Genomic DNA, 15,075 nt, shown 5'->3' on the forward strand with positions numbered 1-15,075 from the left:
TTTTATGATCGTTTGTGTTTTTATGCGGTGTGCATTTCTGCGTATATAAGAACGTTGGCTGCAGCATCCAAATTATTCTAGGTAAGAAGCTGCGAAGTTGGAGAGCAAACGATAATGTGGACATCTCCTTCAATCCTCGGTTTCTTAGCCCTGGTCGTCGTTCTGGGAGCAGACCAGAGTTCGGGAAGTTGCCAATGCGACGAGGCACCTCTGAGGAAGTTCGACATCCAGGCGGTAAAATCACAGCATTCTTCTTTGTGCTATTCTTTAATTCGTTTTGCGCTACAATTGACGATCTGCGAGCTTCAATGCGCCACTTATACTACAGGGACAAACGCTTCGCAGTTCTGGGTTCGCGGCTGGGAGATGGTTGCAAGGCGAGGCTTACCGATGCATGGAAGACTAGTCAAAAGAAGACTGACCTGTGACAAAATGTACGCTGCGAGTCCGGCTTTGCTAATTTCGGTCGCCGTGGCAAGCCACCTGGCATCCTTCTATTCACGGTGGCTATCCATGCTTCTCTCTTCACAGGACACAGCTTGGCTGACCGAAATTAGAAAAACTAGGCACTCTTTCCGGCAGAAATAAGTGTTGCAGCATTTGGCCATACATTCGCTCGCACTGTGAAAAACAAGGCGACCCACCGGCTAAAACGCAAATCTTGCTTCCGCAGCAGCCTAGTAAGTGCAGGTGTAAGAACGGCCGTACGCCTATTCACTTTTGAAAACTGGATGGGGGCGCAGTCATATTTTTGCGCATGCACTGCGGCTTTTTTGGAAGAGGTGAATGGGGTCTGGGGTCCATCTGGTACATTCTCAGACGCTCTGGAGAGCGTGCTGTAAAGCGATGCTCTCTATACGTCAATACCTTCGCGCTGAACCAGTTCATCAGACGAATAGGGCAACATGAATCATCGTCCAATGGTAATGTACAGCCTCCCGCAAAATGAACGACACATTCGCCTAGACAGTTTAGGCGGTAGTGCTAAGCACATGTTTGTCAGAGGGACTTTATTCTGGAGTCAGAATGGAACAAAGGTATTTCCTCACCGTCCACGATCCCCCCGAGAAAGACGCGCTCACATCAAGCTCCGACTATATATCCAGATTTAACTACTTCTCCTTTACATACACCTCACAAAACAGCACCATCGTTTGTCGCAAGTTTCACGAATCATCCAGACACTAAACCCCGTCCTCGCAGCTTCCTAGCCGCGGGCGTCGGTTCCTCATGACGCGCATCGCGTTCGGCGTTGCCGACCTTTCATTAAGCCTAACGCCCACGAACCTTCCCTGGCCTCTATTTTTCCTCCCTATGGAACCCGCAAACTCCACATCTTCTACCGCGTCTCTTACCAGAGAAGGAAAGATTTCATTTTCGCCGTTTGCCACAGAAAGACATGTTCACTGTCATAATTTGCCCAACCAGAAGCTTCACTGTGCAATCCATCTCGGGCCATCTTCACACATTTATCCCCTCTGCTACCACACTCAACCCTAAAAAAGCCCAGCATACGATATACAAACTCAGGCCCACGCAGAAGCTAATGGCGGCAGACGTATACATTGACTCCGCAAGCGCAAACTTCTCCCGTTTCAAGAGCTTCGCCTCTCAGAAAATATTCCCATCCTTATCACCACGTACATAGCAACAGGCCACAATCCAGTGTCACGGTGTAATTCATGAAATCATTGGCGCTACCCACTGTCAATTACAAACTATGCTCCAAATACAAGAGTACATAACGATGCCACCAGGTGGGTTAAAAAGATCACATTCCAGGGATAAGTCGTCCCGCGCTACGTATTAGTCAACTGCACCTAGCGCTGCTACCCCCATCGTTCAAAGAGACAACTGTGCACCCATTGTTATCGAGTTGGACACCGGCAAGGCGTTTACCCCAATCGCCACCAACCCGCCACCTGTGCCATCTGCAGCGGTCGTCCTACTCAAAATAACTATCCAAACCTCTTACCCTCGCTGACAGCACTGTAGGGGGGTGCCACATCTCCCAGACCTCAGCTGTCCGCAGAAGACAGCAGCCGCACAAATATGTTCTGCCCTTGAGCATATCACTATGATTCAAGCACAGTTTCAAGCACAACTCAACACTATCATACAGCACATTCGTTTAAGCACTCCCATACTTCAGTCCGCTACTCCCTCCATGAACAGAACAACCACACCCTGGCCTGGAACATAGATCCCCCTTACATACTTCAATGAAACTTCCGCGAACTTCGCAGAAAGGCCGCTGCCTTTCGTCTCCACCTACAATCTTTCACCGAACTCCCTGCCATCGTTCTTTTGGAAGAAACGCTTGGAATTTAAAATGCCCCTCACGACAATTTCTTCATCCAACGAAGAATATTTTCTAAATGCCAAAAACACGTTCATAAATCTACATCGTCACATACGTCCTCAAACCCTACCGACAGTCCAGCTCAACAACAGTACTTACAATACATCACAAACAGAGTACGTATCCACGCTGACCCAGCTACATCACTATCTACCCCCCCTGTGCTCTCAATACCTACTGGGCCACATCCGCCAAACCTTCCCTTGAATGGCTCACACCCTTCCTTCAAAAATACACTCGCTCCCCATCGTCTACTATGCTTTTTTTTTTAATGCTTCTCAACCCGATGTGCTCTTACATATCCACTTCACTCTTACGCCGCCTCCGTCGAACCTGCATCCAGATCCTCGGCTTTATCCTCTGTAATGATCTGCCATCGCCAACACGTCAGGGCAATAGTGTCCAACGCTATACGATTCCCGACCTGATGTGGTCTGTGTGAATGCAGGGGGACACGTGGAACGCATCTGCCCTCTTCTTTGGTAGCGATCACGTCATATTCCCTTACCACCTACCTTTCACCCCCGCCCCATTAATAACTCCTGTAAAGCATTCCTGACAAAATGGGACCAATTTTCGTAGCCATACCTACTCCCTATACTCTCAAAATCACACTGAGTGGCAAAATAACATCATTCACATTTACCACGCAGCGACAAAATACGTGACAACAACCGAGGAAACCACGGCCATCGATTCACTCCTTCTCGACCTTGGAATCAGCGCCATACCCTCACCAAAATGTGGAAGCGAAGGAAACAAAATCGCTCGCTGAAATTCAAGCTAGTCCTGCTCACAGCCGAGGCGCTAAACTATGCACAGCTGGAGACCAGCAATGGGCTCCAGCAATGCGACTTGCTTAGTGGTCAGCTGCGCTCAGCCAGGGTATGGCAAATACTACGAGCGTTGTCCGGGCAGGCACGTGTATATACACATATCTCACAATTGCATCTCTCAACAGCCTTCTGAAACCTCGCCCTCACCACCGAGCTGCAAACCAAATTTTTCCCTGAAACTCTCCCCACCTGTACTAGACCCAAGCAAAACTGACTCCACTGCTTTACCTATTGATACTGACTTCTGCGAGGCCGTGCTTCGAGCAGCCCTTTCCCACTGTCAACAACGCAGGCCCCGATGACATCATTTATTCCCATTTCCGTGAACTCCCTGGCAAAGCCCTGCCCACTCTTCTCGCCCATATAAACGAAGTATGGCGAATGGAGATCCTTCTTGAAGAGTAGAAAACTTCCCACATAGTTCCCATCCTGAAACCCGGTAAGAAACCGACCCAAGAAACCCTCAGACACCTCTCTCTCTCTCCCTTCCTGCGTAGGCAAGATCACGGAGAAAATTGCCCTCGCACGCTTCACTTGGTTGGCTCCTCGATCAATCTGATTTTCTGCGCAGGACCATGACTGTATCTTGATCTTATGTATGCACACAAGACGACACGATGATCCGCATTCAGCAGGAAGTTTACCAAAAGAGAAGCATTCAACAACTGCTCTGCATTGGGGGTCTCGACTTTGAAAAGACTTTCGGTACCATCCACCACTCTGTCATCCTAGAATAACTCCAAGGCCTTACACCAAGTTGATGTTTTCACAATTATATCCACAACTTTTTCCCTACCCGCCGCCACGCTATTCAACCACCCACGCACCTCCAACCCTACTAGAAACCCTCTTGTGGAGTCCCCCAAGGTCCTGACTTCTCCCCCTCCTTTTTAGCCTTGCCCTCCGGCCTCTTTCCCTTCTTCTCGAGTATATACATACTCTCTCCTTTAGAGTTCACGCAGGTGATGTAGCCCTCTAGACTTCCACAGCCAGCCCCGGCACTCTTTGCTTTACTCTTGAGGAAGGCATAGATATCATCGTCCGCTCCTCCGATCAAGTAAAGCTGACCCTTTCCCACACTAAATCTGAGTTTGTTACCATCACTAACCACCCCCACCAAACCCATGCTCAAGTTGATCATGACCTCAACCACCTAACCTCACACGGGTGAGGTGGATGAGGTCTTCCCGTCATAGGAACATCCAGGTCATCGGCTTCAACCTCACGGAGGATGGCAAAGCCACGGAATGGCCTCATGCCTTTAAACGGTAATTTACTCAGATTACGAAAATTATAGGCAGCATGACGTGTCGACGCCAGGGCCTCAACGAGCATGACATACATCGTCCTACCCAGATTCTTATCCACTCACGAGTCATGTGCCTTCCCATACTTACTTTATTACCCCACCCCAACAACAACTTAACAGAGCTTTCCGCCCCGCTTCACATCAAGAGGACTACACCTCTACCCACCCCGCTTATTAAACTTCAAGAAACCAGCCTGCACACACCCCTAGGCACGAATCGACATGCACCTCTTAGAGCAAAAAGCACGCCTCCGTCTCAAAACTTCAAGGTCGGCAGATTCTACAATCTTTTCAATACGACATCACCGTTCCCACCCAAGTCGCCCCCGTGGACAACCTTGCCTTGTATCCAAATTCCCACTGTGCCCTGCAATTTGCACCCAGTAAACCATGCTGGCTGCAATACAGATGCTTCCTGCCTTGATGAAACTCAAGTGGCCACGGTGGGTGTCATTCCTCCCCAACAACCCGCCCTCGTCGCTTACCTGTCCCATGTCCCCAACCCTCTTTTATTCGAAACCAAAGTGGCCACGGGCAACTCGAATGCCATTTACAACGAATGACATTTGAACGATCGGCCAATCAGCGCGCGACACTCCGAGCGTGGGGCGTTCCACGCGCGACAGATCGCGAGCCGATTCGTCGATCACACAAATGTCATTCGTTGTAAGTGGCATTCGAGTTGCCCGTGTGGCACGGGTCTCCGCCATAATGAGCCACACCTTTCCGAGCCATAACATCTTTCTCACTGACAGTCTGAAGACACTTCATTCCTTCCTCGACAACGCCACTTTCCTCCCACATTCTCCACTAACTCTCCGTTCATTTAGCCAAACGACCCCCCCCCCTCCCCTCCTACACACCTTGTTGCCCAAATCCACCAGGTCCTCCCGGACATCTAAATGAAATTCCTTTATTCCTGATCCTGCGTTTCGGGTCTTGACATTATTTTAACCCTGGAGAGCGGAGACAAGGACAACACGACACAGGTTCCCCGCTAAATTTAGCGGAGAACCGAACACATGCCCATGCGTGCAACGATAAATACTATCACACTCATAAATAATCCCCACAAATTTTCCTCAATCCTTCAGCTAACTTTTTATAAAGATTTTTCCTCCTCTTCCTTACCGCAAGTGATGTGGTCCTGGCCAAAACGAATCCCTTACATCCGCCTGGAACTGCATCATCAAATTCGTCTTGCATGGCGTTGGAGACTGTGGTTCCATTAGCAAAATGTCTTCTACCCCTTCTGCCCCTTTTGCCATTCAGACCGGGTGACCAATGACGCATGATACCGGTTGGTGCATTAAGTGCATTTTAAGCCAATAGAATTGCTGCGTTAGCCATGCGCTAAGAAACTGAGGGAAACGAGGAGACAATAGCGCCCGGAGACGTCAGAACGCCGAGCTCTCACTAGTATGACTAGCTGGTAGACCTAGAGCTAGCTGTTTTCGAACCAGAGCTCGGCATTTTGACGTCTCCGCGCACTCTCTCCTCCTCCCTCTCAGTTTCTCGGTTCATAGAAAAGATCAAGGACAAATCATGAAGCAAGATGCATGCGACACCGGATGAGAACATAGTAACACCGGAAGCGAAAGATGCGACTGCGGTCATTTCTGCGTACGTTGCAGCTCCTGAGATGTGGCGGAAACTCCATGGCATATTCCATCCTGGAGGCTCCTGGTTCCCCACCGCACTGTCAACTGGACGCCATTGACCAGGATAGGGATGGTAACTTAATCTGCTACATGTTTTCCGAAGGTGGAATCTGTTCCAGAACACCGTGAGTCATACTTTCTTTCTCTTTTTTACGGCGAGTTTTTCTTAAAGCAATTTCGCAGGTCATCCCATGTGTGCCTCGCGTACGTTGTGACTCTCCAAATATTGCGGGAAATTAGAGCGCTGTTAAAGTGCAACGCCACGCTATCCTTTGATGTCAAGTCACATGACGTCGCAGTGTTTAGCGGAAAAATTTAGAAAAATGGTTCCGCTAAATAAAGCGAGAAAACTTATTCGCTGCATTTAGCGGGAATGTTATATAACGTCAGGTACCACGTGATGTCACGGAGTTACGTTAGCGCCGTCCCCATAATTAAGCGGGACTTAGAGGAGCTGTGCAACGATTTTAACGTTTAAAGAATTTGCATCTTCTACTTTTGACATTGTTCATCTTGTCACAAAGGACAAAAAACACATCTCCTTCCTTCAAAATGTTGCGATTCCGCCGCGTAATCGCAACATTCCGCGTAACCGGGTACTTGTAAAAAGGTAGGAAGTTGTGCAAATACTTGCTCGACTAAGGGTAATTTTTCTAAAAATCTTGTCGTTCCAACATAAATATAAATGCGTCAAAAACGTGGTATCATCGACAAAACATTTATTAAACGGAGTTTCAGTAGCGCAATCTATTTGAGGTAAACAAAACCGTCAGCTCTATCTGCTACCGCGGACAGCCGCCAGAAGCCGGAGGGGGAGGGGGACAGAACCGGACGGGGATGGCCGGACCCGGACGAGACTTTCCTCCTTTCGCCATGTTGATCGCGTTGCGCAAGCTCGTGGTCACGTGGTCGCGAGCGGGTGAGTTCTCGCTGCTCGCTGATGGCTTTAGAGAGAGAGCTTCACCGGAACCCCGCGCGTCCTTCTTTCACGTCACAGCACACGTGAGTCGGAAGATGGTGAAGGAGTTGATAGGGTGCCCAATGCCTCACAATCTTCGTCAATTTTTATAATAAAAACTAGGACATCCAGGCAAAAGCGTTTTTTTTTTCTTTTTTACTTCAGAAAGGCCGACACACCAACTCTCAAATTATTTAAGCAAAGCACCGAAACTGTTGCACAGCTCCTTTAAGTCCGCTTTTGTTGTTTTCACGCTGTGTAAACACTGGCGTCATCTCCTAACGAGTTAAAGGCAACAATTCTCTACACCGTCAGAAAACCTTGCGAGGGCAACGAACCGCAATACACTAAACCACCCACCATTGGTCCTCTTTTAACCGGTCCAGCCAATGAGAAAGCTGAGGCCTAGCATGCTCCGAGAGAGACGCTCTCGGTGGATAAAATGTATCCACCCATTTTGTTTTTGAGGCTACATGAGCTCTGGAGAAAGACGCTAAAGCCACAGTCAAGCTGCTATGCGAAGCGCAAGTTCTGCGTGTTGCGCAGGGGTTGAGGTGACCTCAGAACACGCCAAGCTGCGATTGACTCCGATCAGAAGAATAGGGGGTAGACCTCAAGGCAGCTATAGCTGGGACGTCTACCCATTATCCTTCCCATAAGAGCCAATCAGAGCTCGGCGCGTACTGACGTCACTGCAACCCCTGCACAGGAAGCAGACGAACTTGCGCTCCGCATAGTCATCGACAGTTTAATAAATGCAGGGCGTGGCCCATTATGTTCTTTGTTCTTTAGCGTTGTTGTGTGCTATTGACGCAATCTCAATGACTGTGTAGCGTAAATATGATGCTCAGGACAAGCCGCTATTGGCGTTTCTTAAGCTGTCCCCCCCAATGACTGAAATTCATCATAAAAAATACTGTCTACAGACATTGTCCGATGCGTGTATCTTCCTTGTATGATGGCCTTCTTATATGCAACATGCAGACACGTTCAAAGCAAACATGCTTGGCACATGCCCGAGCGGCGCTTCCGCGGGTAATTCTGTCATCATGCCTGTAGCGAACACCGAGTCCTATATATGTGAGAAATATATGAGCAGCGTGAATGCGGCTTAATGATCGTTCTCGTTATTTCAAAGGATTAATGAGCGTATAATCATCGGTGCTAATACCGAGTGTAGGTCTTGATGGTACAGGTGGGAATTTCTGGCAGTACACTAGACACGTTACAGCCCATTCAGCGCGCAAAATGTCTTTCTGGTAACTGGATGTATCGATGCGCTTTATTTGCAGTCACACCTACTACAGCCGTGGTGGGATCAGTAACCCCAATGCCCTCTCGAGGGACCTCGGTGGTTGTGGTAAGTTCACGCGTCTTCGAGGCTAGAGCTTCGACGCCATCCTCGAATAGACGAAGTAAAGAGCAACCCGGATTGTCGTGTTGATGCTCAACTACCTGTAGCACGTTGAGACGTCGAACGTCGACCCTGTATGTCCGAGAGTGCGGCGAACGCCACCTCGAGGATTTCGAGAGAACTACTCCTACGGGATGGTGCCTGGAAGGTGTCTCTGACCGGTGTATTTCCCGTGTCCTCATATGTGGTTCCTCGATTTCCGCCTGATGACGTCATGAAAGCGTCAGGCTGGTGCCTGCTGTGATTCTGGTGGTGTCACATCAGAGGAGGTGGATGCGGCAGTCGCTTGTTCTGCTGCAGGTCGCTCTGCAGTCCACGTAAGCTTCCCCAGTCAGAAGTAGGGACGCCAAGACGACAGCGACACTCGCATTCCCTCGTACTTTTATGTCGGAAAAGTTCTGCGAGACACCGCCAGGATCGTGTCATCCGAGAACATGACACACCGGCTCCCGTGACGTCATCTATTGCAGCTTTGGGACTACTTTCGGAGCGTACCCGTAATAGGGCACTAAATGCACAAGTCGAATACGGGTTCTGGTCATGGCGGTAACGACCAGCACCAGGATCTGACACTTGGCACTAACTGGACCGGTTAGGACTGACGTAAGCGGGCGCTACGAGTCACGCCAACTAATCCAGCGCTGCGCACGTGTCACGTGACCGCCCTCCCCAGATGTGGCTGACCCCCTACCCAAAGATTACGTAACGGTGACACTGACGTGGCATCCTATTAAGTCCAATGGCTCGTAGCGTCCACTGGGGCCCATTGTTATCCGAAACGGAGAATAGCATTTATCGCCCGATTTTTCGCTGGGGGAGTTGGTTTACATGTGTTTCTAAAGACGCTTTTTTTATATAGAGGTGAGTGTCGGATACGCGAGCGAAAACGTGAGGATTTTCTACAATTTATTTTTCTTGGCTTTTCACATATTTCACTAATCAAGTAATTTATCTGTCACTTATGAAACGCTTTTGCAGTTTATTCGAGGAAGTCTGCCCAGTAAGCTGACTGCGACGCGGTCACCTTCTAGCAGCAGTTCATATTTTAATATAAACTCAAGGCTGAAAAAAAAAAAAAAAGAAACGGTCAAGCAGACACGAGGTCTTAATTTGCTTAAATGTTTTGAGTAGTTTTCTCTTTTCTTTTTTTTTTACTTTATTTCATTACATTTTAAGGGCCCGTTTAGAGCATTACACAAAAAAGGGGGGGGGGGGGGGTCCATTCGTATTATATAATAAAATACAGACACATACAAAAAAATCTTTCGGAATAAATCACCAACGAATCAAGAGGAACAGATATTACTAACATAAAAAAATGTGATCGAATAGATTACTTAGACTCCTTCGATGCGAAAATGGTGACAACGGAGGATGGGAAGCTATTTCAGTCCTTGATGACTTGTAGCAGGAATGATCGTTTGAAGACGTTTCTTAATACAGAAATGCATTTGATGGTACAGGCATTGTTAAGGCGAAGTGATGTTCGGTCGGGAGGACAGAATGAAGTTGTCTTGCGGTCGGCTAATTGATAACATATTTTACAAAGACGGCAGAGCTGCTGGGATTTTCTACAAATCTGTAGGGGAAAAAAGGTTACTTGACTTTTTAAGACGGAAACACAGACAGGAAGGTCGTATGCGAATAGAATTAACTAGTGCCACTAAATAAGCTTCGCTTCGAAGTAACGACACTTGACAATATTGTGCCTTAAATCATACAATACAATACAATACAATATTTATTTTGCGTGCTTACCAACAGCCGGTTGGCCTTTGCGGTAAAGCACAATGTAAGATTTACATTTCCGTTACAAAAAATACATCCTTAGTCAAACTGATTTTATAATCATGCACATGTGTAAAACATATAGGGCAAAGTTGTACAAAAAATACCAATGCCGCAATACTTCGCGTTAAGGACATGTTGAATTCGTGATACAGGTGAGAAGTTAAGGTGATCTGGATAAAACACTCTACGATTTCTAGCAACTTGTGTTAACAGGAATGCGAAAATGTAAAGAAGCAAGCAAAGTAGAACTGTCTATTGATCCGTGAACCAATTTATGCAAAAACTTAACATCCCGGATAGACCTTTTGTTACATAAAGTGCACAATCCTAGTCTAGTTAAAATCAGATTGTATTCAAAATAAAATTTGCGACCAAAATATCTATCGTAGATTATACGTACAAACCGCCTCTGTACATGTTCAATACTTTCGCTTGCTGAGCTAGCGATCATGGTTGCCAGTTATCTGAATCTTTATCTGAAATCACAGTAAACACTTTTCTGTCCTCCACAAATGTTTAAACAGTTCGCGACAAAGCAAAGCAATAATACATGAGCTTCCTAACACCGCACCTATGCTGAGAATGTCGCACCTTTGAATCATAACGATCGGCAGTTGCGTCTGCTCTGCACAAGCCCCAAAATGGCGGCGCCCACAACAATGTCGGGGAACGGAGTGCCGATACTCTAAGCGCAGCTCATTTAGTGGTTCTAGAATGAACCGAGTGGCACTGTTTAGAATCGCTTCCAGGTGATGGATTAGGTAAACTTGATGAGGGTTCCAAATAGAAGAAGCATATTCCAATCTTAGCGCAATTAATGTGCCGTACGGCAGCTCGCGAACAGGTGAACAGGTGATATCACCTGTTCGCGGGCTCATATCTGCGCCATATGGCGCAGATATGAGGTTTCGTCTGGGAAGATATAAGGTTTCGTTGGAGAAGTCCTAAGGTTCTGAAGCTATAAGAGAATATGGCTTCGATGTGGATGTGTTATTCTAGGAAAGTATGATGTCAGTCTGACGCCCAGATATTTATACGAAGGATCGGTATCAATGAAATCAAAATCTCGGTATTTTCACACTCTTGGGTTGTTTACTCGTGTAGAGTTAATTCACAAGCTTGTGTGTGTACGTTTTATTTTTATTTTTAATGCTTGTAATTTGACGTTTCTGCCTTTAACGCTCTTGCAAGCATAGACCGTAAAACGTAATCTGTCAGTATGCTATTTAATTGTTTAAAACAATGTAGTTAAAATATTTTTTGTCGAGATATTAAAGACGTTGAGAGAAAATTGTGTAACAATAGAGTCTTTAGTACACAGACGTTTTGGAAGGAGTCTTTCCTTTCTCTAAGAAAAGACTCTTACCAAAACTTCGGTCTATTAAAGTCTCTATAGTTACTAAAATTTCTCTTCACGTGTCGTTTACAACGCGGAGGAAACAATATGCGATTCAAACTTCGTGACGCATTATAAGACACTTCGTGTTTTACAACTTTCTTATTGCAAAGTTGTAAAACAAACTATTTGCAAAGTGCGTTCCAACGCACTTTGCAAATTTTGAGCTCTCCTTGGCTCAAATTCGTTTCAGCCACACACATTTCCGCCGAACACCTGATATTGGCTATTCCAATGTATTTATTCATCGCCACGTTCAATATAATTCAACACCCCCACACTTTTTCAATGTCCAATTTTGACGAGTTGTTCTCACAGTTACAGAAAGATAATGTTTTCTCACAGGCGTACTTTTCTTATGAGCAGCTTATAATTAGTACAACAACAAGTTATGAAGAAACTTACAACTTTTTTTATCAGAAATCAAGAGTGGTTACCGTTCAAAATGGCCTATTACGCTTTGTAATATCAACCCCTAGAGTTTACATTGAATACGTATTAACTCCCACATAGGTGATCATTACTATACTAAATATCAGTTAAATATCATCGCGCTATCATTCGATGATCCGCCGCAGGATTTTATTGTAAGTTCGAACCTTTTTGAAGTGCCGTGGATCTCCTGGACCAAAATAAAAAATGCCAATAGCAGTACCAATAAATCATATGAATTATGTTTCTTCTTAAATAACTCAATCATTTAATTGACAGCCCTATTTAATTGGTTGTGTCAATAGTTACTTATATATTAATCGATTCGTTGATTGATCAATTTATTTGTGACGTTATGTCTATTCGTCTCCCTAGCTATGACCAAGTCCCTGATTGTGGATACCGATAATTGCAACTACCTTGTTCACACAGAATGCTACGCCAATGGATCAGGTAAGTTTCCTGATGACTTTTAATCGGTGCATCAAAAGGGGTGGTGCAATGATTTCTGCACATCCATTAAACACCGCATAGGATTAATCCTTGACGTTTATAACCCAAGAAACACGCGTTAGTGTATCTCCCCACGCGATGGCAATCGTAGAAAAAAAAAAAACAGAAAGAAATTCATGACGAATTGTTAGGCAAATATGTTTCATACATGAAACGTTCTAGCATGACAATCTCATGGCCAACATTCTGGGACATTTTATATAAAACAAAAAGTTTTCAAGGCAATATCAAAACTTTAATTGATCTGCGTTTTATGTTATTCAGGCCATTAGGATTCTCGGGAATATTGCGATCTTTCATCAACAAAAGCAGAAATTTATAATTTTGGGATTGTGGCATATAGAATTCAATACAAAGAAACTGTAGAGCCGTAGAATAAAAACGATACGCGTCCCAGACAGAGTAGTAACTCTGTCTGTTTGTTTCTACTGCTGCGCTTGTTTTTGAATATTGTTTTTGTACACCTCCTGCCTGGGAGTTCTACAGAATGCTGGCAGTATCACCAAATAAAATAAAAAAGTTTAATTACTGTTTATTTATATCTCATGACTGTCATCTAAAATATTCCAGGGGAACATTGTCATGTTCGTTGCTCTTCAGTTTCTTTTGTAGATCCAGAAAGCGTTGATGTCCAGGAAAGTTGGGGACGCAGTACTCTGAGTTTCAAGACGTCAGCATTCACGGCGCTCTTCATCAAATCATTTAGCGCGCACCCTGCGTACACGTGATAGTTGTTCCTAGAATGAAGTAATGCTACCGCTACTCGGGCTGATAAACCAGGCTATCTTCCAGAGCCTTTGATACACGCGAGTAAATCTACCTCAATGCGCACAGGTGGTCCAGCTCCTCTTCGCCTACCCCTTTGACCAATCAGCGTTGAGCACCTGACTCCTCCTCTCCCGCCCATCAACCAATCAATGTCGAGCCTCGCGGCCACGCTTTTGTTTAGGCTTCACGAAGTGCTGAACACCTAGCCAAAGAACGTTTCACGTTAAAACGACCAGCATTCACCTTCTCAATGCGCTGCAATCGCTGACCTCATCTTGTCTTACCGAGAAACCGAGCCACTGAAACAGGTGTTGGCGAGCCTCCACAAAGGCCATTGCTAAGGAGAAGGACACAATAGGATCTAAGATGATAATTACCTGGCCTTCTACGGTAATATTAAAGTGAAGTAAACGAAATAAAACATAACCTGAGGGTCGGTTATGTTGGCGATCATGCACAGCTGCTTCAGAGCGTCTGTATACCGCGAATCTTCATCGTGGCTTTGCTTTGGGGTTGGCAAAGCACAGCGCACGTGCTGAACTCCCGACATTCGTAAAGTTCCGCCGTTCCCGTCACCGCAGAGATCTGACACGAGCCACGTTTTTTAATCCCCTCGAGGCATTTACTGTCACTAATAGAAGAGGGTCTCAGGAGAGTGTATGGCGAAAAGAATTTTTAGCCTGATTAAAAAGAAAATTGGTAGGTAATCTTTTAAAGACGGACATTTGGTATTCCTAGTTCTACACTTCCGAAACCCGTGTGACCTTTTTATATAGACAGGGAAAGCGCATTCAGCGAAAAACGAAGTGTCGTCAACAGAACGCGTTTTTTCTCTTTGCAGTATACAAATACCTGACCTACAAGGAGTCGTGGCCAAGAGCCTCCAGGGATGCATACATTAGGGCTGCTGTGACCAAGTTTCAAATTTCTTACATCAAGGACTACTCGATCGACTGCGAGAACGGGATCCCGTGAAACAAAAAATGCGAACGAAACCCAATTAATCAGGTTTCCATTTAAGAGCCTTTCAAATCAGAGACTGAACATTTTACATGCACACTGCGCTCAATTAGGGCACCCAATTTGAAGCGAACACCGACTAAGCGCCGTATAACTTTTCACTAGGGCAGCGGAATTTTCAATTAACCTGCTTATTTAACCGATCATTGCATTACTCTTCCACTAAAATCTTAGCCGAGAACTAGGCCGAAGTTGGACCCCTTAATAGTGTGGACAAGGTCCTCGCCTCTGCCGCTGTGGAACTCAACGTCAAGAACCTAATCGCCAGCGAGTCTTCTGCTCATCCAGGACGCATTGTTTTAGACAACCGCGTTCACCCACTGCCCTAGTATTTTCTGTTTTCATAACTTTTTTCTCACAAATGTGCCAGCACTGAGACCCAAGAGGTCTTAGTGCTGGCACATTCAAATAAACATTGATTGATTGATTGAATTATTATTATTATTGTTATTATTATATTAATTATATGATATCTTGAAGCCATCCATATCTGTTGTCTGCAATTACTTAAATATTCTTGCAAATCATGGTATTGAAAACCTTATTAACATCCCTACCAGAGAAGAATATATGTCTGGCAACCTCGTTATATCATGCATTGATCATATTAACATT

The 15,075-nt window shown here is 45.6% G+C and overlaps 1 protein-coding gene across 1 annotated transcript; it reads left to right on the forward strand.

Annotated features, from left to right (window-relative positions):
* Positions 1 to 114: 114 nt before the first annotated feature.
* Positions 115 to 14,415, forward strand: LOC115316791. Its single transcript, XM_040219819.1, has 5 exons — positions 115 to 234; positions 6,142 to 6,293; positions 8,419 to 8,486; positions 12,535 to 12,612; positions 14,282 to 14,415. Exons 1-5 carry the CDS (start codon positions 115 to 117, stop codon positions 14,413 to 14,415), a joined length of 552 nt encoding a protein of 183 aa, XP_040075753.1.
* The last annotated feature ends 660 nt before the right edge of the window (positions 14,416 to 15,075 follow it).

Source organism: Ixodes scapularis, unplaced genomic scaffold (assembly GCF_016920785.2).
Source record: "Ixodes scapularis isolate PalLabHiFi unplaced genomic scaffold, ASM1692078v2 PGA_scaffold10__122_contigs__length_95168666, whole genome shotgun sequence".
NCBI classification, from domain to species: Eukaryota; Metazoa; Arthropoda; class Arachnida; order Ixodida; family Ixodidae; genus Ixodes; species Ixodes scapularis.

Excerpts from the sequence above, each read along its gene's own strand:
- LOC115316791 (XM_040219819.1), top strand. The coding sequence starts at position 115 with ATGTGGACATCTCCTTCAATCCTCGGTTTCTTAGCCCTGGTCGTCGTT. Across the intron at positions 235-6,141 it reads GGAAGTTCGACATCCAGGCG|CTCCTGAGATGTGGCGGAAA; the intron begins GTAAAATCACAG and ends CGTACGTTGCAG. Across the intron at positions 6,294-8,418 it reads GGAATCTGTTCCAGAACACC|TCACACCTACTACAGCCGTG; the intron begins GTGAGTCATACT and ends CTTTATTTGCAG.